Below are 23,799 nucleotides of genomic sequence, written 5' to 3'. Positions count from 1 at the left end.
ATGTAATGGATCGGAACTTCTTGGTGCAATGTCTGCCTTGTATTACTGATGTCGTTTGGAAATAAAGACGCTAAAGACAAATAAAAATAAAATAAAAAATACAACTTTATTTTCATTGCCTGCATGAATTATAAACCTTTGTAAATATAGTCTAAATCTCTTCTGGATAGGAAAAAAAAAAATCAACTTGGTCTGTAAACATGCATGAGAGAGAGAGATCAGGAAACAGCTTGTGCACTTGGATTTATTTGGGCGTCATGCTGCAGGTGAAATGTCGGCATTAGTGTAGCTCCGCCTAGCCACCACTCTCTAAATGAACCCTGTAACCCTGAAATTCCACAGAAGACCTCAGATTCATTTTTCACCAACATTTCTAAAAATGACCCCAGTCCTCTGGCTGACAGGCCGAACAGCTTCATTGTGATGAATCTGCCTCATTGGCCATGAGAAATCTGGTTCAGTATTGGGCGTGTGGTCATAAGGTCAGTTCTGTTACTGATGCTAATTTGTCAATTTCGCTAAAGCAAGTGTCTGTGTACTACTTGTGGTTGGAAATAACAGCTTCATTTGCTTTTAGTAATACAACAAATGGGATTGTCATGGCAATTTCGAAATAACTGGGATTAAAATGGACTCATAAGTGTGTGCCAAATATGAGTTTTTTTGTGAAACAAAACTACTTAATTGATGCTTAGTTTATATTTGGGGACCAAAGTTGTTTGCACAAGCTAAAATAAGTTTTACCCCATCTACACGCAATTCAGTGCATTAGTGCATTAACACGGGTCTGTTGTGTGTTTGTTCCAACGCCTGTGTTTAATGGGGGAAAAAAGCAAAATAAACTAGAGGTATGCACGGTTCACTTCACACTCACACATTAGATCCCCAGTACAGGGAGAGCTTAGTGGTTTTCCATTTTTAATTATTCATCTATTGAGATGTACTTGAGCACACAGTGCTGTTGTTCTCCAACAACAAAATGAATAGGACATACAAGTATTACTTATATACAGAGAGACTGGGACCACTGTGAGGATGGGGAAACTCACCAAATCACCAAATTACAGACAGGAAATTGAAAAAGAATCTTATTGTTCCAGCTTCTTCTCGAACAAATGTAAGAAAATGATGTGCCTTGTATCATGCTGTTCTCTCATACGCATATATTCCCACTGAAATAAATATAGTAGCTCTTCAAATGTGTAACAGCCAATGTGGTACTTAGTCCAAGAGTCTTGAGGTTTGTTTTGAGTTGTGGCTATACAGTTGACTCTTTGGGACCTTTGGGTTCTTCACTTGCTGCATTCTTACAGCCATAAAGCCACTTTATAACTCGGGCATTCCTCTCGATGATGGACACGGCAGAGGGTACCTGCTCAGCCACTTCCTCCTGGAAGAGGCCCTCTCCGGAGTGGCGAGAAAACTCGCTGGGCTCAGAGCCACCTTCCAGTCCCCCGACACTCCTCAGAACCAGTGAGAGAGTGTCAATCGAGCTGGCACCTGATGGGAAGTTCTCAGGCCCAAGCCGATCCACCAAGTCCCAGTCAAGACCACAGAAGTCAAAGAACCGCTCCTGTTCAGACAACGCTAGTGATGAACAAAGTCGAAGGTCTGATTTAGATCGCTGGAGTGGCCTCACTGGTTTCCAAGGGTCCATATAATTCTCATTCCCTTTACCCATGCTATTTTTCAGGGAACTTGTCATTCCAAAGGAAATACAAGGCTCCTGGAAGCTGCTATTGCCATTGTTTGATTCAGTCCTACTGGATCGGCTTGTCCCATTCCCACCATCGACAGTGTCCCGGTCAATAGACCACGACATGCGTGAGTCTCCATCCCGTGATGAACACTTCTCTTCACTGATTGTCAACTTCTCTTCATTCCTGCTATTCTTCTCTCGCATCGAACCTTGGAAGAGCCGGCGTACAAAGCTATAGCCCTTCATCTCGGTGCTTGTGTTTCCGTCGCCATTTCCTATCGGACTCTTACACTCTTTCTTCTGCCTATAGATGACCAAGGAATCAGGCCGGAGCATGCGCTTCCCAATGCTACGTCTCATCATGGGGGCACTGTGCGGCGCCACCAACGGGGTGCCATTTGTGCTCCTTGGAAATGGCAGAGGTGCCCTACTGGAGTTATTTTGGTTTTGCTTCTCTACATCAAGATACAGAGCTCTGAGGTTCTCCTTCCTGGAATCATCCTCATTGTTGTTGTGGGGTGAGAGAGGGCATGGACTGAGTGGTGGGCGTCGAGGCAGAACAGGTGTCGAGGGTGTTGGTGCGGTGAAGTTACGGCGTAACGGGGGTGGAGGTGTCGCACAAGGAACTAGCACAGGTTCTTGCTTGGTATTGATGACCTGCTGACTCTTGACATATTTGGCCTTGTCTGCCTCTAACCGCTCCACAGCACTAACAGAGTTGCCCCTATTTCCACTGTCTATCTGCCTACGTAGGTAATCCGGGCCCTTGTTAAGAAGGCGCAGGGGCGAGGGTGAGCCAACTGGTGTTAAGGGCTTCATCATTTACCTCCCTACTGGGGAAAAAACATCCGAACAGAAGCCTCCAGTGCCAGTGTCCCCTATGAGATGGTCACTTTTTTCACAGCAGGATAGTCCTGAGCAAGAATTTCTGTCCAGGTTCCAACTTGCCACCAGAATGTCTAAGTGTAAATATCAAGAATATCCATGTGACACAGGTTTCAGCAGCTTTTGCTATACTTAGTCTCTAGATTGAACCCTTTTGGAACAAGAACAAATTGATCTATATGCAGTATTTATACAGCCACTCAATGGGAAGGCCAAGAGCAAATCTCTTTTCCTCTTTCCAACTGCAATCCCAAATGAGACGTTCCCCTTACCACAGAGAAGCAGAAATAGAAGTCCCAATATGCCTTTAACTCCAAATATGCCTTTGCTTTCTTCTCCCCTCCACCAGCCCTCTCTTTCAGAGTCCTCCAACCTTCAGACAGTTTACTTTTGAGAAGGTCATCAAGAGGAAGAAACACAATGCACGTGGTTGTTTGCTTTTTGATAGCTGTCTTGGCGTCCTTGGGTTGAGACTTTTGTCCTCCAGAGTCAGTGCTGTGACTGGCACTGCGACACTTGGATGGATGGATGGATGGATGGATGGATGGACGTGTTGCCTCTTTTCCTTTTAAACTAAGCAGGAACCCTGTGAAAACAAAAGGTAGAGAATGAGAGACTGGTCAGAAGGTGAAACGTCTTTCGAGCAAGTCCGGCATGAAATGCGCATCGGCAGACAGAGAGACATATCCGGACCGTGCATTGAACGCAGAATCTTCTCTGAATAGACCACGCTCACAATTTAAACAACTCTTGAGTGCTTTACTCGTATATTATGCATGAATCGGTCAGGATTTCACGGAGACTACAACTCATAAATCTAATACACAACCACTCTGAGTGTAATGATTGTTGAGTTTAACATAATTACATATTTCTCTGCAAGCATTCATCCTGAACACCAGGCACAGAATTTATACAATGTACATCTTGTTACATTTAGATCCCAGACACAACAGGATAAATCTCAGCTCTATTAAAGTAAAAAACAAACAAACCGAAAAAAGAAAATACAGGTGACTGGCACGTGTCTAGTCTCTTATCTACTCAACATATCTCAACCTTTCTCTAGTGGAATTACTCCAGACCCGTCGGCTGTTTGAGGACGTGCCAACGTCAAACAGCATCATTCAAAACATGACACATCAAAGTGCTATTTTAGTGTATCCTCTTCTGTCATATGGTGAGCTGTTGCAACAACAACAAAAAACAATATATAGCCTGCAGGCCCGGAAAGAGCTGACTGACCCGGTTAAAAGTAACAAGTGCGGAAATGATCTGACTTCCCGGCTCTGTTGTTTGAAGCGCTCGCACTAAAACAATATGTATACTGCACAGTCAGCTTTGTCCTGACACTAAAATTCAGACCTGCCTTTGTTGGAAAATCCACTTATTAAGTATGGCAGGAGAATCTCCAGTCTGTCATTAAAAACTGCGCCCTCATGCATTTGAATCATGACCCGCCTATTTTTCATATTGTACACCTTGTTCCAAAGAGTAAGGGCCCTCATTCCCAAAGCCTCCTCCACAGCCTCCTGCCATAAATCAGCCCAAAGCGAGGACTGTGTCATTCCCAGATGTCAGGGAGGTTGGGAAAGCAGCTATTGTTTGGGAAAGAATTCAGAACAGGTGTGGAACAAAAACAGGAGCCTGGATCAAGACAGGCGGAGATAGTGAGAAGTATCCATGATAGTTGAGCAGGATTCCAATTTATCACACACTCCTCCGTTAATTTTTTTTCCATTTTTTAACCGTATGAAAGAGTTTACAAGTCTTTTTAATTCTGTTCCGTGTTTACTATCTCACCGCAACTACTTCTCAAACACATTTAACTTTTAAAGCTAGCAGGGAAAAGCGTTCATTAAAGAAAACATCTTTAATGCTAATATATTCATTACCCTGATGTCACTGATTTTTCCAAATTTGCACAGCTATTATTTAGGCACTAGAACACATAAACTCTTAACAGTGAAGCAATGAGTCGAATTAAAACACAACTTCTGCGTTTACTAGATCTACAAGATAACTGCTTGAAGATGTGACACTACTGGGTTTAAAACTTGTGCTACTGCTACTGTTCAGGAAGCAAATCATGCCACATAAAAGGAGGTAGGCCAGTTTGTAAATAACAGGCACCGCTAGTTTAGCCATACAAGATCTTTTCAAACTGAAACAAATGGACAAATCAGTTGCTAAAATATGGGGTAAAATGGCTAAGAAATTCAAGCTAGTAGAAACGAGCTAGTATGATCACATTTCTAGCGAGCGCCTGCTAACCTTTAATCATTATTAACACTTGAACTCCCTAAGGATAAGTATTCTTTAAACACTAATGAAGCAAATTATGGCCGTTCCCCTTTCCTTGTGATCTTGCCTTTGAGACCAAGACCGTCTGGGAAATACCAGCAGGCCCTTTCCTTTACTCAGCCAGGTACTGGTTCTCTCTCAGGAGCTTGTAATTAACCCCCACTGTTCCAGTTCCTTCTCATCTCTCCCGGCTTTCATGCCTGTGTTTCCATCCCTCCAACCGGAACCCGAGTAGAAGCCTGGACATCTGCAGGGAAGTCTGGACAAGGCACTACACATGCTTAAAAGAAAACCAGATGTGGAGTGTCATGCTGTACCAGGCTTGCAGACCAATCTGGGGACCATCTTGCACATGGGAAACAAAATATTGACCAAGAAATGAGAGGTACAACAAGGTCCTTTACAAATCTTGAGCAGTTTAACAAATTACCAAACATGCTACCTGACCACTAACTGTAAAAAAAAAAAAAAAAAAGGAAAAGAAATGAAAAATCAAACCAAGTGCAGCTAATCAATGCAATCTAAATCTGAAGCAAGCCAAGAGTATGGTATATACCTTCTTGATAAGGTTTATCTGACCAAATGAAGTCGTAGAACTGGTGTACGATGTTGTCTTCTCTGCTCTCTCGGAAACATCTGCCTCGTCCCACCCTTCGGCTCGGATTTTTATTCAGACACTCCATGACATTGACCCATTACCATGATTAGATTAGTGACTAATCAACTTCCCCATGGTTTCAATTCCATACTAGCGATATAGTAATGATCAGGTGATGCAATCAATTAAATCCTCTATGAATATTCTAAAATGAATGTTTGCTTTGTTTAGGCGTTAATGGGCCGTGCGAGCCCTGCCAGTCCTGAACTGGAACAGGATCCAGAGCAAAGCAAAGAAAACAACCCTTGAAACCCAGACGGTCCTGCATTATTGATAGGTCTATACAATAGACTCCTCTGGCCCTCAAGATAAGGGAGAAGCCAGGGTGCAGTGCCTCATTAGGACAAAGTAAAAGAGCCAAACATGATAATAAATGTCAGGCCAGGGAAACGTTCCTCTCAAGACAAAACCAGTGGTGGCGTACATCCTCCACACCATTGTGTACCATTAAGCCATTGATATATTGAAGTTTGGATCACGGGAAGGTCACAAGGAGCGCTTTAAATCCCTCTCAACCCCCCACCGCTCAAACGGAGTCCACTTAACTGACTGAATGCACCTTTGCTTTTGTTATTCAGCAATGACTAATTCTCAGCAGAGCTATAGGAGGGCGGCTAAAGCAGACACGAGGCAGATGGGGCAGTTCGGGGTCCAGAACCGGGCATTGAGCAGCTTTTTAACCTGCATTGTTCCAAGTGTGGAGTGCCCTAACCTATTTCTCGGACAAAAGGCCACCTCTGAGTCATCGGCTCGCTCGTGCAATTTTGCGTGGCCGATGAACGCCAAACACAACCTCTTATGAATGAATAAATCATGTGACTAGGACCTATAATCTTATCAAACTCTTGCACCCGAGATAAAAAACGACTGCGATAAGGAATCATCTGAGATAAGTGTATTGCAACTACCAGATACAGTCTATTTATCTACAAAATGACGTTTTGTTTTGACACTGCCTTAGTGCTTTGGCCCATTACTTCACACTTATTGCTAACGCACAATGTGTCACGTAGATGCAGCACTTCATAAGTACTCAAAGAGGCTCAGCAGGAAACTCAGCCAAAGCATAATCTAACAGTGCTTTTAAGAAACGCTAATGTTCTCTTCTCTCTTCATTCTATTAACCACACCATAATCCACGCTGAGCTTCAGACTTGCCTGAAGAAGGTTCTAGCATTTTTACCAGTACATAAATCTCAGAGGTGCCCTTAATCCAGATCCATGGGAATTAAGCTACACCTGTGAGTTTATACTGGAATGTTAAGCCCTCGACCTACTGCCTTATGAGTGATGAATGAAATACCGAGGGCTCGGGGAAAAAAAATATGCAGGAAAAGGGATGACACTGGAATCTTTCGCGTGAACAGAGAAGGTCCGGTCTACAGGTTCTTGTTCTAATGGGCAATGTGTGAACATTGTTCATTGAGCTCACGATGGACTTGTTAATTAGCTGTTGATGGTAAAATCAAATGTGTTAGCACAAGGAAAACACTTAAGAGTGGTTTATAACACCCTCCGACTCAATCATGGAAATTTGTTGTTGCTAATTTGGTCAGAACTCTCCTTCAAAAAATAACGATGTGAAGAACCTGCATTTGAAAAATGGGTCAAAAAGTCCAGTAACTATGTTTTGTCTAGCTCTTCCAACTTTCTAATATTAAAACAACTGCACTTCAAATTCGGAAGTATTTAAAAAAAAAATTGCTTAAAAAAAAAAAAGAAAAAAAAGATGGACACATCCCTTTTGGTGTATGTCACTTTAATGGGCGATGGGTTTCAAATGGTCTCAGGTCAGGATTAAGTAGCCAGATTACAGGATCAGTGCTAGAGCTCCAACTATCTAAGGTCAAGTGTCAATTATTAAGATGAGGTACTAATGTGTTCCAGCCAAGTGAGAACTGGATTTGTTAGAAATCTTGTTTAAGTAATGTTAAGCAAATACAGCTCCATTATCTGCCAAAATCTGATTAATGTGTAATTGAGATGCATGTGAATTCATAGGGGTGTCAATAATTGTTGCACACCTATATTTAACAAAGATATATATATATATATTTTTGATAAACTTGTGTTGTGTTTGCAATTGTTTGTGAGAGCCATGAGAGCAGAGTATTTTTTTGTTGTTGTTGTTGTTTTTTAAAAACAAAAGATTAAACAATAAAGACATTTTTTCTCTTTGCTCATATTTACCAAGGGTGCCAATATTAGTGGAGGGCACTGTATAGTGTTTTAAAAGATTTAAAAGTTAACTGTTTTATAGCTCCTACAATGACATGCTGGTGATTGAGAACACATTGACTTGAAGTCAGGGTTTGATTTCATGGACGTTTTCATGAAGAAGTTATCTGATCTACATTCAACCTGAAAGTCCTCCGTATTATGTCGGCATAGTGGGCTAAAATGGCATCAGCATGTACAGCATTTGGTGTGTCCATTGGTGGAAATCCACAAAAACAAACAGCAGCTGCTTTCAGCATATCTCCTGGAGATAGGCGTGTTCCTTAAACACTCCAAGGCAAACCACATCTCACTTTCCCCGCCTCTCTTTTTCTCCACTGATAGCACATCACATACATTTCTCAGAAGGCAGCCAGAAGCCATGAGGAAGCTTTCACAGCATTCACTAACTGTTAATATGTTGTGTCAACTATGCGTTAAGGTCACAGCAGTGCAACCCAAGTGTTATATTAACAGCAAGGGAGCAAACAAGTGCTACAGGGATGGCTGTATTACTTGTAACCTTTATTCCATTTGAAAGCAAACACCAACACACAAAGTCACAAAATTGTTCCTTTCCGATCACTTATCCTTTTACTTCCTACTCTGTGCTGCTCAGCCTGTTATCCAGAGAAGCAGTTTTGCCACAACAACCATTATTAGCCACATTAGCTATCTCATCTGCATGCACTGGAAACTGGAGCATGTTTTAACGTGTTTGTTTCCAGCCCCTCTGCCCTACTTAGTGATTTTCTCTTTAAGGCAAATGCAATATGGTGCAATCTGTCTATACGCATTACATTCGGACTGTCGACTGCAGATATTTCAGGGTAGCAGATTCGGGTGTGCCGCATGCCGTAGCTTAGCTACTCAGTGTAGACGTTGTGGCAACATAGCAGCCTCAATTACTCAGCTCTCAAAAGACTCAAAGGACCTTTTCACACCTGGTAATAAATAAGAGCTAGCACCCACCGATTAGCATTGTTCCATTACTATAATGCAAATTTCGCAGCTTTTGCGTTACATTAGGCTGTGTTTGCATGTCTGGTTGGACTCTTTTTTGGGTTACGGGTTTTATCTAGTATGAGGTTATAGTTGACACAAAGCTGTGAATTTGGACCCCCAGCTGACGGTGGCTGCCATTATGCCCTTGAGCAATGCACTTATGCCCAACTTGCTTTAGGCTGTCTCTGTGGACTGGTTAATGTATGTTACTTTGGGGCCATGCACATGCGATTATGATGAGCTTAATTCCCACTAGAAACGTCCAGCCATATTAAAGAGCCACTCTTATGCATGCTTGCCCAAGATCTGTCTCTCCTTCGTCTTGTGTTTTTGCTGCAGATCCTCAGATGAACCTGCTGCCTGTCCGATTTCATCAGCCGCGAGGCAAGACATGAGTCATAAACATAAACCTCAAGTGCTACCGAAGTAGGGCTCATCTTCCCTTTCTACCCCCTCCCATCCAAGATAAGGAAACGACTGTCAATTTCCAGGTCTGACAGAGACAAAGATTTGTCACGTGGGACATTCAGATCGTCTTGACTCTGATCGGAACTGGCAGGTCTGTGGCATTGAGTAGTGCACACGGGGACAATTAGGAGAAAGGGACAATACGCACGAGCCGCCTTCAGAGCTGCGACTAAACCACTTGGGATTGTAGTGGATTGATTATTTATAATAAGGATAGTTAATAAATTATGAGCTTTGTATTGTAAGGATGTTGGGATGGAGAAGAAATCCAATTATATATATATATATATATATATATATATATATATATATATATATATATATATATATATATATATATATATATATACACACACCATAACCTCCTCCCCCACTGAGGACAATGACCCTTTGCCTTCTTTTCCAAATTTCTACTTTCGCTCTTTGTTTCATGTATAATAGATCAGGTATACCCACCTAGCAAACCCCCACCCCAGCACTACCACCACCACTACCACAACAAAACACCCCTACACCCGCCACCACCAATCCTGAAAAAGGGACCCACACACACATGTTGTTCTCTTCCCAACTCAGCTATAGCTACCCAACAAACAACAAACATGAACAGACAAATAAACATACACAGCCAGACAAAGCAACCAGCAAACATAAACAGACGTCTATCTATATATAAAATAAGATGGATTACACCACAGTGAGGTTGAATACTTAATTCTGAAGATGTCAGAAGATGTTGATTAATTTTCTACTGCAGCAGCTACAAGTCATAGGTTTATACTACTGCGTTCGTTTTAATGTGTTATCGTTTCCGTAGTAACAGCTTACACACTGACTTGTATGGTGGATGCTCCATAGAACCAGATTAAAAAATTGTTGATATATATATATATATATATATATATATATATATATATATATATATATATATATATATATATTTAATTATTGGACTTGTGAAGTGTTCTATGAGGAGATATTCACAATATGTTACAATATCTTTATGGAAGGAGTCTCCATTGTCAGTGCTTTGTAACAGGCAGAGGTAAAACTGACGCTCATCACAGGACTCTTATTCACAATATACTCATACTGAACCTCATTTCAACATGTTTAGTACCGTTTTGACGTTGCCCTTCTATACCTGTATACTGTAATGATTTATAATCCTACTTATAACGTCACAACTTGGGTCGAATCGAGGTATTTTCACATCATCCTCCTTTACAGTTGTGTGCAAACAGCTGTCTAGTGTGCGACGACCTACACCACGACTCTCACAGACCCCTGTAACTTTTACCTACAGAACTGATGTCATTAGGAAAAGCCCGGACCCCTTACCCTCTAATTAGAAACAGGTGTAAGTAGGGGGCTTTACGACGGGCCCATGGTTACAGACGTTGCGCGTACAAATACAGAGCAGACCTGTTGCGGGAAATGACTGTTTACAAGATCGAGCTTGTCGAGAAAAAGGAAGGCAACGCGTCCGTTTATAAAGTTCATGAGGAAAAAAAAAAGAAAGATAAACAAGAACAGCTGGTGCTTTGTGTGCCATAAAAAATGTCTGTGGGCTCTGAGTTTTCCTTGTAGTCCAGAATGATGTGGTCAGTGGTCAGGTCTAGCGGGAGAGATACGGCGAGAGTAAAAGACAGGTGTCGAGTGCTTTGCAAGAGCTACGGGGACGAGCGGTATGAGCGGACACGTGGCTTAGCATTCGAATGTTAGGTCACCTCAGGCCTTGTGACAGTCTATAGGGAGTCAAGCAGTCATGCAGGCTGTGCTAGAAGTGATCGAACTTCCTGAGAAAAATGTTAATGTGGCTCATGAAGAATGCAAAAGTATTGTATTGCAGAAGGTCAGCTCAGGCCTCGTGACAGTTTGGGAGCATGTAGCGACTTATATTCCCACAATTCTTCTCCACCAGGCATACTGCCATCACCCAAAAAAAATAAAATAAAAAATGCTAACGTCCTTACAAGCACCACAAAAAAAAGCTAAAGTTCAAGTGATATAGTGATAAGGAGAGGAACCTACAGAAGCCCTAGCCACCACTAATCACATCTGTATTTGGGTTAACAAGACAAGCCTGAGACAGCCCGCCTGTGTTGCAGCTCTTGCTGTCTCGATGATGTCACGCTTGCTGTCAACACTTCAGATGGAGGAAGTGACTTGGCAGGACTCCGCTCGAGCCGCTGGGCTTCTCCTCCTCTTACTACAGAGTTAAAAAAAGGTGTTCACATCTGCTTAATTGGGCTCGTCTGAAGAGGTTTACGCGCATCGTAAAGAGCGTGCTTAACTCGTTTGAGGTTATAATTTGGATGAAACGCACGTCACTAGGCAAAAACACGTTTACTGCTCAGCCTTTAAACACTGACTTTGAGTTATTGTTCAGATCAGTAGTGTACTCTCCACCTGGGAAATCTGGCTTGCAGGACGGTTTATATACGGAGACTTCAAACAACAGACGCTGGGATGAATAAAATAAAATATCAAATATAAAAAATATAGCAGAATATTATGCAAACATACAGAAGATACGCTTTAAATTAAAATTTCGTTAGCAGACATTATTCAACACATTAGGTGACGTTACGGTACCACGACAACACCATAAGTAACTGTAACAAACTAACACTTTTATTCATTTGAATTTGCGTCGTGATGACGTCACGTGACACGGCCGGCCCAAATCTGCGGGAAATCTGCGGTAATTAAAAAAAAAAAAAATCGCAAGATCTTTTGAATATCGTGGAGTTTGCTTGATTTTCCGTACATTTCTACGACCGCAAAATCCTGGAACGACTGGTTTATTATGCGCCTTGTTTATCTGTTTTCAAAGAAATGCATTGTTTGTTTTCATTTGGTGTTAATTTTTTATCTGTATTCGCATATTGCGTATTTGTGTTATTAATGTGTGCTTATCCATTTACTTATTTATCGAGCTATCTATTTATTTAGAAAGAAGTCAAATCATAAACACCAGCATGAACCCATACTCGTACCATCAAATGGCCTTAATGAGAGTTTTAATATTGAGCAGGTTCACACAACGAGACACACGTTCAAGAATTTATCAACATTTAATTACGTAACGTTGTAATGACATTTTTGCTCATTTATTTCACGGTTTGAATAAACAGTCGTCATTGCAGGTCTATTTAATTGAATATCCAAGCAAACGTCAAAGAAGACGTGTTAACTTACTTTGTTACTCTGATTACATTACAAACGTGTAAATAACACAGTAAATAACCTTAAGGTAAAGCGTTCCCATTAAAATGACCCAGTCTGCAAATGGTCCACAGCTCTGTAAACGAGTGTTTGATAAAAGATTTACAGCATGTCAGTTCTTCGGTTTAAGATGATCTGGATGAAAATAACACACAGGTAACACAGGGTTAACGTTTATCCTGGTTGAGTGAGAGAGGATAATACACCCGCACGGCCAGGATCTCTTCAGTGGTTTGAGGACAGGTAAAATTCTTCAGTCTGGTCTAAGTATCAGATTGTTTAGACTGCATGTGACTAAAATACCCCTTCGACCCTGTGAGAGTCGAGAGTCTTACTCTGTTGATCGTTTGTATAAGGATGTGTTGTTATAGGAAAATAATCAACGGCAGGGTCGTGTGATACTCCGACACAATGCGGAGTTACTTGCACCACCCCGATGTTGTTGTTTTTCTAAACACGGAATGTTCTGAAGTGTTTTATCACTTATACCGCAACAATTTACAAATGTAAATGTATTAATGAATGACAAGTCATACTTTTAATCCCTTCATAATTAAATTCAATGTTGCGTCCACAAAACAAAATAGTTCCTATTGACACTTACGTTATAGTATTTCCATCTATCCATCCATCCATTTTTCTATACCACTTATCCTATAGGGTTACGGGGAACCTGGAGCCTATCCCAGGGAGCATGGGACACAAGGTGGGGTACACCCTGGACAGGGTGGCAGTCCAATCCCATCGCAGGGCACACAATCTCATACACATTCACACACCCATTCATACACTACGGACACTTCGGACATGCCAATCAGCCTACCGTGCATGTCTTTGGACTGGGGGAGGAAACCGGAGTACCCGGAGGAAACCCCCAGAGCATGGGGAGAACATGTAAACTCCGCACACACAGGGACGTGGAGGGAATCGAACCCCCGACCCTGAACGTGTTTTTTTCCTCTCATGAAGTTAATAAGACAAAAGTCTTGAAGATTTTCCTGTAGTGGAAAACGTACTGATCATTAGTGCTGACACTGGAGACTGTAAATAAACATCCTTCTTATTTTGGACAAATTTTGAAGGAACACTGAACGAGTCCTTTTCGGAGACTTCCATTACATAATACTGCTCAGCAGAGATCCCTCAGACGGTAGCAGAAGTTCTATCACTAATATCCCTTCTGAACTCTGGAACAATATTCCATTGAGTATTATAAACACAAACACTATAGTTTAACACGGCCTATTTTTGAGTCATATATCTTGTTAAAAATACTTGTAATAATTCTCATAAATGTGATGAATTGCTGATTACTTCATCCATGTGCTGTATCACAGACCTTTTTTTTCAATCCAGGAATTTGGGTTTACAAAAGCCCATGCAAATTATTGTCATATGAAAAATGTAATATCCGCGTATGATGCTTTGAAGAAGAGCTATTTCCTTCTGTCCAGGATATGATCTGCTGGCTGGCTGCTAAAGAAAAGATGTTTCAGTCTGCTGGCATTCGTTCCATTATCAACTCTAGAGCACTTGAGGTTAATGGACCCTGAAGTCCGGCTATCTCCATAAATCAACTCGGTGCTTAAACACAGAGGCTTGATTATTAAAAAGTAAACTGTAAATTTTGTGCAGAGATGTAATCCGTGGCATCTGCAGTCATATTTTATAGTTTCTTAAATTGTTTATGTACAAAAACCAGCAAAGAAATGAAGTGGTGGGATGCCAGATAGTACTTTAGTATGAGTGGAATGTTCATGGTGAAAAATTCAGGAAGATACAGTGCATTATGGGTAGCCAGATGATGTGTTAGAACGACGGGAAAATGAAGTGTGTAAGTAAGACGTTGGATACTGGTTGGATGAAGTGGAATGGGCGGAGCCATTAGAAATTTCGTTGAGGTTTTAATTTTGCTAAATGATTGACGCTCCATTAGATATTAGAAGCAAACCCTGGATATTTTGTATATATTATAAAATGTTCAATTACACTGATGTGAGATCTTCAGTTCAATTGCGTTTTATTTCTATAGTGTGTTTACCAATAGCCAGCCTGTACAGGATTTTGATGCGGCTTTGTTCAAAATTTTCGATGCGATTTCCAGAGATTTTTTTGTGCTTTTTTTTTTTTTTAACGGAAAACTACTTCTTGAATCGGACGAATTGGTCACAGAGCAGCGTTTCCAGAAATCTGCATGTAGATTTCGATCCCTAACGAGCAAGCCAAAGGCGACAGTTGTGCTGGATTTCAAATCTATCCTCTTGAACTGTAAACTATAAAGTCAAAATTTACGAAGAGTATTGAAAAAAGTCTTCGGTATGAGCGGTCTTGATGCTTACAGCAGCAGTTTTGATGAGGAGTGTAAATCTTAAGATTATCTTAAGAGTAAATCATAAGAGAATGATGAATCACGTACATGCCAGTCTCTGCAGAATGAATCTATGTCAGCGTAACACATCACTCAATTCGCTCCATCATTCAATCAGGAACTACGTTTAACTGATCACTTAATCAACTTCTTCAAATCAGGGAAGAATGGTGTCAACATTGATGACCGTCAAAGACAATATTCCATGGCATGCATGTCAAACTGAAGATCACGTCCAGCTCTAGACAAATCCTTAACAAACAGCACTGTTGTGAGGGTTTCAATATCATCACCTCCAAATCTAGAAACCAGAATTTTCAAAACTTTCACTTAAAAATTCCTCTCTTCTTCAATAATCTCGCTCCTTCTTATCTCTCTGATCTTCCGAACCAGTTTGAACAAACCCTCAGATCCTCCACTTGTTTACTACTCATCCTAAACTCTCTAGCTTTAGGCATTAGGCTTTCTCTAGAGAGGCTCCTTGAAGTTGGAACACTTTTCTCCATAGAGTTAGGCAACTTCTAACATGCTCCATCCTTAAAAATAATTCCGCAAGAAGATTTCCCTTCGGGCCTCATCAACCTACCACTCATCTTATTGTATTTACTTTTCATGTTGTTTCTATTTAGTCTTATATAATTAACCTATAAAACTACCGAGGTATTTGCTAATTGAATGCTTTTGTGTTAACACTGTGCTCTGTCAGCTACAGTTCAATCAGTCATAGATGACCAATACGTGGACAGGTGTATACGCTATAAACAACCCAAATGAAATATTCCACAGCAAACTGTAATCATCGAGGTCTGCCACTCTTATCGTGATCGTCTATTCTTAGTACACAGCAAACATTTCCTTTTTATGAAATGGAAATCTCATCCAGTGAATAGAACGACGAGTTCTCGACACTTCATGTCCAAAAATAAGAAGACATTTATTGTTGTGCTTCCTTCTGAAAGGGATAGACTTCATCCCGAGTGCACAGACAATGAAGTTTCTCTGTGCTGGCGTTATTATGCACTATATATATATACACACACACACACACACACACACACACACACACACACACACAGAGGGTGTTCCAAAGGTTTCCATACGTAGGAGAAAGTAATAAATTTTAGCAAAATGTCTTCCAAATTTTTTAATACTATATATATATATATATATATATATATATATATATATATATATATATATATATATATATATTTGTTATATATATATATATATATATATATATATATATATATATATATATATATATATATATATTTGCACACATTTATGCACTGGATGCAAGATTTATAAAAATAAAATAGGACAATGAACAAAACATGCATCAGTGAACATATATACACACCCTAAATAATAAAATAATGATTATTCATTTATTAATAATTTTAAAAAAAAACAACCTTTATATGACAAATAAATAAACAGTAGATAAATACAATTCTAATTAATATAGGCTAGTTACAAATAAATAATATTTTTTTCATTGACAAATTGTGCACACACACACACACACACACACACGCACACACACACACACACACACCCCTCAACCTACAAGTTTCCACAAAGCCACATGTCCCATCCACATCCTTTACAACCTGAAATATTTTTTATGCTTCACAAACATGAAGGTTTATTTATTTATTTATTTGCAATTTCATAAAGGACTGAAATCTAATCTAGTGAAGAGAGCTATTTTAACTGATTATGTTTGTTGTAAATAACTCAGTCATTTCATGGACTGAATGAGAGCAGTTTATTACCATTTATCTCTCATAAATGTTATCCGTATTAAAGCATGACAGTCAAGATCAGAGATCAAACCCTCACCTTATTTCCTTTCCGTACTCCTTTATATATGTTGTCCGTTTTCCAAAACAAAAACAAAAACAAAAACAAACCCCAGCATAAACAGCAGTGATCTCTCAGTCCCTCCGCAGCGCGAGCTGACAAACTTCACACTGTGCTGCGGCTCTGTGCGCGCGCCCGACTGTAGCTGTCGGCGCGCATGCGCAGTAGAGCGCTTATCGCTGCGGGGCCGGACTGTCCGACCGCCGAGGAGGAGGAGGAGGAGGCAGGTAGAAAGTGAGCAGGATTACATTGAGCGGGCTTTATTTAAAATCACAATTCACTCAAGCTACAATTGGGCAAAAGATGTTATCGTATTTGTGAGTCTAAAAAAAAAAAAAAAAAAAAAAGTTACCACACACTGAGGCTTATGTGAGTACATGATCTATATTCAAAACATTGGCTTTGTACAAAACAATAAAATAAATAAATAAATAAATAAATAAATAAATAAAAATCACTACAATTAGTTAGCTTGAATATGTTTCTGTTTATTCAGAATAATTCATTTGATTGATTTCTCAGACATCAAGGGTACTATGGTGAGCGTCCTCATACTGTCAGTGTAGATTTGTTGACACTTTTTTAGTCTGTGGTATGCTAATATGAAGAAAGGACATGTGTGGCGGCCTGGGAAAACCCTTCACATGGTCAAATTCGGACATTTTCTATTATACAGGATTTCGCAGAGTTTCCGAAATTGCAGTAGAACGGATTTGTTTTGCACGGTCTTTCACAGCGATGTTTGTGGGTAAATGAGATCTTTTAGCTGTACTCATGTTCGACGCACGTGAATCGAAGAGGGCTTTGGCTGGATGATGATGTCACATGACACGTCTTGGCCCAAATCTGTGGAAAGTTGCGAGCTAATCCGAATATTGCGGAGTTTGCTTGATATTGCGTTCATTTCTACTGTCGCAAAATCGCAAAGTCCTGGAACGGACTGATTATAGGCTATATACGTCCATCGTCTGTTCCTCTTTTGCGTTTATTTCAACATGAAGTAAAGTTCTAGCTTTTTAAAGTCACCAAAATTGAGTCTCTGTTTCATCACCCGAGGGAAAAAAGGTCAAAGTTCCTCGTCATCTTCTCTTCACTTCACGCATTTTTGGCCGCAACAATAAAATAAAATAAAAAAACACACGAAATCCTGTACGCACTGGCTAGCGAGGTTTATACAGCTTGTTGTTGTTTTTTGCTAGTGATAAAACGTTAGGACCCTGTTTGATTCCAGATCATAAATGAAATCTTGGATTGTTCCTCTCAATCAGAGAGGTCTGATTGATTTCAATCTAAACACGTAGCAGTGCCATGGCCGTCAAATTGGGCCGAGAATCATGGCAGACAGCGAGAAAGAGAGGGAACGCACCTCCTTCCTGCCCCTCTTTACTCCCACTGTAAAGATAGATCAGCATGTCAACCTGCAAATGGAGAGGGGGTCAGTTTGTTTCCCCCACCTGTTTCTCATTCTCCGTCTTGTCATTTTGACAGGCGTGCACACACACCGAGTTTATGGCGTTATTACATGTAACGATAGCTAAATACGCCTCATTTCTTCCAGAGTCTTAGATGCTATGAACACTACAAACCATAACAGTTCTTTTTCCAAACCTGCTTTACATATGAAATCAATAATGTACATGTCGATTTGTCTCATCTATTTTTTTTGCATTCTAGTAGCACTGATCTCTACAACACATCTGTAAGCAGAAACCTGGTATCCTTTGACCCTGATCCTACTGACCCTTACACAGAACCCTGGGGACTCAAAAGCCCAGATTTCCTGTAGGCCACCGTGTAAACTGTAACGAGGAGGCCGTGAGCTTGACGCCATGTACGTCTGGGATTCCCCTGGGAGACCTGACATCCTGTAAACCGTCGGTTCTACCTCCAGAACCCCTCGAACAGCAGGTGAGGAAATCCACACATGGTGCCAGGGAGCCATGGTGATAGGATCACAACTGCGAGGAAAACGGCAACAGAAGTGCCAGACAACTTTACGAAATAAAGCAGACCACCTGGTTAGATGAAAAATGCAAGGCTGCAGTGAGATCGAGCAACAAACAGTGTTGATAAGACTTCCTGTGAATGATTAATGGACTGTAATAAATCAACTACATTTCAAAGTGTAAGTATACTATCATCCACTTATACCATAGTGCTTTTGAATTCTCGAATCTGATTGCTCAAAAGGAGTTGAACATCAGCGCCAGAGATTTACGTTAATGCGATCGTTCTGATACATTATCGCTTCTGTAGTAGCAAATAATTCACAGAGACTTGTATGATGCTGTACATAACCTACACAGAAAGTTCAATCAATTAAAAAATGTTATTTAACAAAGAAGAATGTATAATCGCCGATATGGTGACGTTTTCTCTGGAGCAATCTCTAGTGTCAGTGCTTTGTAAGACTGTCTAGTTTCAGTTTCTTATTAACTTCGCAAGACAGAAAAAAGAGACACAATCGTCTATAACGTAAGTCTTAACAGTATCTAACTTCTGTAACGAACATTATACAACAGTTAGTTCTGGCCCACTAATTTGATTGGTTGATCAGCATTCCAAGAGTACTTATATCTAGATAAAATTCCACTTCCTAGTTCGAAACAGTTACTACAGTAGTTTGAGTGACATCTTTGCGGCCATGGTAAATGATACATTTTTCATGAATATGATTTCGACGTAAAATATGAAAGCTCATCAGATGGAGATGAAACGGAAGAAGGGAAGGCAATTTCACAGGAAGCACTTGTAACGGGAATGTACAAATCAATGTGAGCTAGCTAGCCAGCTATCCGACATGCTATAAAGTGAGTGTAGCTTCTTCTCCGCTAGCAGAGTGAAAATAAACAAAACATTTGGCCGGGTCGTGTCCGAAATTAAGTTCCTCAAGATTAATGACTTGTTATACGAGCAATTATACCATGCGGTTAAACTGAATATCGGCACTCAGCCTGTCGCCTACGTTGAATCACAGCCATGACGATATCCAGTATAACTGCACTCCTGCTCGTGTGACATTGCTTAATTCTGCAACATGAAATGTAACTATAAATGGATAAAACATACGATGAATCATTCATTAATGTGACATTACTGAAGAATTGGATACGAATATATTCCCAGTTCATCTGAGGAAGTAAAACTGCATATTTATTGAACATTAATATTTCCTTCTCTTCGGCTGTACTATGGTGTAGTTCGATATTCAGCCACATTTCCAAATCCATTCAGACCTCAGCAGTGATTTGCTGAGATCCCACACTAACACATGGACACATTTACTCCCTGTCTGATACACACACACACACACACACACACACACAGAGTCTAATTGAAGATTGACGACACCTTCAGGGTAGGAAGTAGCCAGAATTTCCTGGCCTGAAAGCAAGCACCATTTGGTTCTGACCCTCGTTCTTTGAGGAGCCTCTTGTAAACCTTACGGCAGCTTTTAATAGACCTTCATCAAGCAGCTCATTGATGTCCAGACAACGTTTGCTCCTTTGGTATGGACTCTTAACCAGAGGGCAATGCCATAGTTCATGAGCGTCTGTATCCGGGGTCATAGGGTCATAGGGTCATGGTGTTTTACTTCTCCATTAAAACCATTATAAGTATTGAGCATCTATCTGTTTTTATGGATTTATCCATTCAGCTAATAACCCTATGGCTTAAGGAATGGAATACATTTACAAATAAGTAGGTAATACAGGTTATAGCTAGCCGATCCTTCGAAAGCTAATGCTAGCGGTTTAATCTGAAACATAATTAAACTATTTTAAGTATAAATGGTCACACTTAGCTAGTACTGACCCAATATTTATTGAAAAGAAGTACAGTAGTTCACAAAAATAGACAAACGTTTAAACAGACGATAGAGAAAAGTGGAGTTTTGCATGCATGTTGGTTATCTCCGGCTTCATTGGTTTCCTCCAACTTCACAAAAACATGCTGGTGGGTAGATTGGCTATGTTAAAATTGTGTGAATGATGCGCTGTGGTGAAATGGTACGTATTTGTGTATTTCTGCCTTGTGTTCCCAGGATAGGGGTTGAGATCCACCGTGACCCTTTGACCTGGATAAAGCGGTTACCGAAGATGAATGAATGAATTCAAATAAACACATATGGTTGGAATATGGTCATTGCTATGAAATGTAATGGATATGACATATATGTGGCTTTTTTTTCTTGTGTCTTTTCATGCATCTGGCTCTTGTATACAACCAGTTGTTCTACTGCATGTTTGGACCTGTTCCCATTTTAAGGGTGAACTGTTCCTAACACACTTAGGTCAGCAGGTCTTTCTGTGGTAGGTCTTCTGCTGGATGTTCTCAGCTCTCTTCACGTTTTTTTTTTTTTTTTTTTTTTTTTACCTCACCCTGACCTTCGGCCTCGCCCCTCCTCTTCTCACCCTCTTTTGTTTGCAGTGTGCATCTGGTGTAGAGTTTTTGTTTACCACTCATAATCTCACTGGTGAGGGTGAAGAAGTAAACGTGGCCCCGTCCGCTCCGGTTTGTTGACTTCGGCGGTTCAGGTTGTTTTGTCTCAAATGGTCTGTGTCGTATGTGAGCCGTTATGTTGTTTAGACTCCGGTGTGGAGGAGCGTTGTAAACATGCAGTCAAGAAGAAAACATATTCTCTTCAATGTGTCCGATACTGCCCGTCTTTTTCAATAACAGTTTTGCTGGTCTGATGGAAAACCAAATTATAGGATGGGGGAAAATATATGTACAACATGTAATCATAATCCTCGTCATAATCTCATGAAGGTCTACGTAATCTTTAAATAAAATTCTTTTAAGGTTTATTATAAATAATTATGCAATATTTTAAATGAGTAGTCCCTCCAAAATAGCTCACTTTAGTTAGTATTTTTTGTATGATAAACGCTCTGGAGATTTGCTCCAGGGCCCAAGTTTGGTTGTTCTCAAAAGTACAATACACAAATACATTTTTTTTTTGGGGGGGGGGGGGGGGGGGGGGGTTGTTAAAAAGAAGTTGCTTCATCATTGTTATCTTTTTTAGATTATTCTCTTTATTTGTAGTTTAGTGTAGTTTCAACATGGCAGCTTTATGTCTGGTTGTCAGTTTCCTGTGTTCACAATACGATTATCTAGTTCTAGATTGAGAAAACTGTTTTCGCCCGATGGAGAAAACAGTAAACAGCTTTCACTTTGTAACTGATATTGCATAAGGTTTATAGAGGTGGGTTTATCTAGTGGGAACAACCAAACAGATAACAGGGAGAACAAAACAAAATGACAATAATAACCAAGCAAATACATAAGCTAAAACGGTAAAGCATTCAACAAAAGCAGTCACCATTTTTTGGCACTAAAGGAACCTTCTGACAATATTGGAATATGCATTCTCAACCGTTATCCATAAGCCAGAAACCCTACCAAATCTTGAACTGACATCATAAGGCAAAGTGTGAAACCGACCTCAGGTCAATGTAAAAGTCCGCCATCACCCTGAGATGAGAGCGTGTGACGCTAGCGCCGACAGCAACTAAACTAGCAGGCTCGGAAACACAAACCAGCTCTGGGAAAGCAGGCAGAAGGCTCTACTAAGATTAGAGAACACATATAGGTTAGCATGAGCAAACTGATAGCAGCAAATCTGGTTTTTGTCCAAGATTTTGTCCAAGAACTAGCCTGAAATAAAGCATTAATCTGGCAAACTGTCTACTTAAGAGGGTCTGATAACAGAACGTGAAATAAAACAGAATCTAGGACATACGAACAAGTCGGAATCTTGAAAAAATGATTCATGGAATATGCAAGAATTTTTAACACAGGTTAAAAGGGAATGCTACATATCTATATGTGTTATTCTGGTGCACTGCTTTGGGACTGTTCTCTCTTCAAGCAGCACTGCAGAAATGCCTGTCTGCTCCTGATATGCCAGACCAGGTGATATATATTAAGCCGTGCAGATGTGGGAGGCATTCCAGGTCCCAAAAGTGTCCGGTTTTGATCAAAATGGGATTCTGGGATTCTTTAGACTTTCTAAGGCTGAGCTATGCCCAGATAAGCAGAGAGCCTTGCTTATCTAAGCATGCCGGTGAGGCTGCTTCTGTATCTGAGTATACTAACTTTACGCAGTCTGTCACACTGAAGTGTTAGGAACAGACAGGTTTTGTGATCCCAGGCACGTACTGCTAATCTGTGAGTGGATAACTGGATAATGATCATTTATCAAGTGCAAGAAACTTATAAGGGGGCATTAAATCCTCATTAGCGTCGATTAGGACTGCAGTGGCCTCAGATGGTGTGTTTCTTGTCTGCAGTTAAATACAGCACTGCGCTTAAGAGCTGACCACGACTCTGTAGTGTTATATAAGAAGATGCCAGGCAGAGACACTACTAGATTCTGTATGTAAATACGATATGGAAACGAAAAATCATGTTGGATGTCCGGAGGCATCTCATCCAGAAGCTGTTGTGCATATGTTACTATGAAGAGTCAAAAGAATTATCATTCATTCTCGTCCTCAGAAACCACTTTATTCTGGTCAGGATTAGGGTGGATCTGGATGTTTATTCCAAGAACACTGCACCACCGTACCTTCCTAAAATAACCATCACAGACACAAATATATTTACATATCCCAGACTTTCCTCATTTACTGAACCCATAACTTGACTCTCCTTTATATTCCTTTGTTCTTCTTTTCAATTACTTGAATATACCAAAAATCGTTTGCAAAAGTTATCCTTTTCTCATTTAAATTAATGTTCCTAATGTTTTCCAAAGGGGTTGTATCTATGGGATCTTTTCTACAAGCGGAAATCCTCTATTATAGGTATGTACATAGAAGTACAAGATTTTTCCCAAAGGAACGAATCGGAGAATCCCTTATGGTGCAGTATAACATGGCACATAATGTTTTTCCATCCATCCATCCAACCATTTTCCATACTGCTTATCCTACACAGGCAGGATAGCCTGGAGCCTATCCCAGGGAACTCGGGGCACAAGGTGGAGGACACCCTGGACGGGGTGCCGACCCATTGCAGGGCACAATCGCACACACATTCACACACCACGGACAATTTTAAATGCCAATTCGCCAACATCGCACGTTT

At 40.4% G+C, this 23,799-nt stretch overlaps 1 protein-coding gene across 1 annotated transcript; it reads right to left on the bottom strand.

The window, feature by feature from the left end:
• Positions 1-87: 87 nt before the first annotated feature.
• Positions 88-16,830, bottom strand: fam110d (family with sequence similarity 110 member D). Its single transcript, XM_017452621.3, has 3 exons — positions 16,684-16,830; positions 2,857-3,170; positions 88-2,658 (listed from the first exon to the last, which is right to left on the bottom strand). Exon 3 carries the CDS (start codon positions 2,519-2,521, stop codon positions 1,259-1,261), a length of 1,263 nt encoding a protein of 420 aa, XP_017308110.1. The 5' UTR covers positions 2,522-2,658; positions 2,857-3,170; positions 16,684-16,830; the 3' UTR covers positions 88-1,258.
• Between the last annotated feature and the right edge of the window lie 6,969 nt (positions 16,831-23,799).

The sequence above is a fragment of the Ictalurus punctatus genome, chromosome 23 (genome assembly GCF_001660625.3).
Source record: "Ictalurus punctatus breed USDA103 chromosome 23, Coco_2.0, whole genome shotgun sequence".
Taxonomy (NCBI): domain Eukaryota; kingdom Metazoa; phylum Chordata; class Actinopteri; order Siluriformes; family Ictaluridae; genus Ictalurus; species Ictalurus punctatus.
Note: the sequence above shows the minus strand (reverse complement) of the source record. Positions and strands in the feature narration are given on the sequence as shown.

Coding starts and splice junctions, on each gene's coding strand:
- fam110d (XM_017452621.3), bottom strand. CDS start 2,521: ATGATGAAGCCCTTAACACCAGTTGGCTCACCCTCGCCCCTGCGCCTT.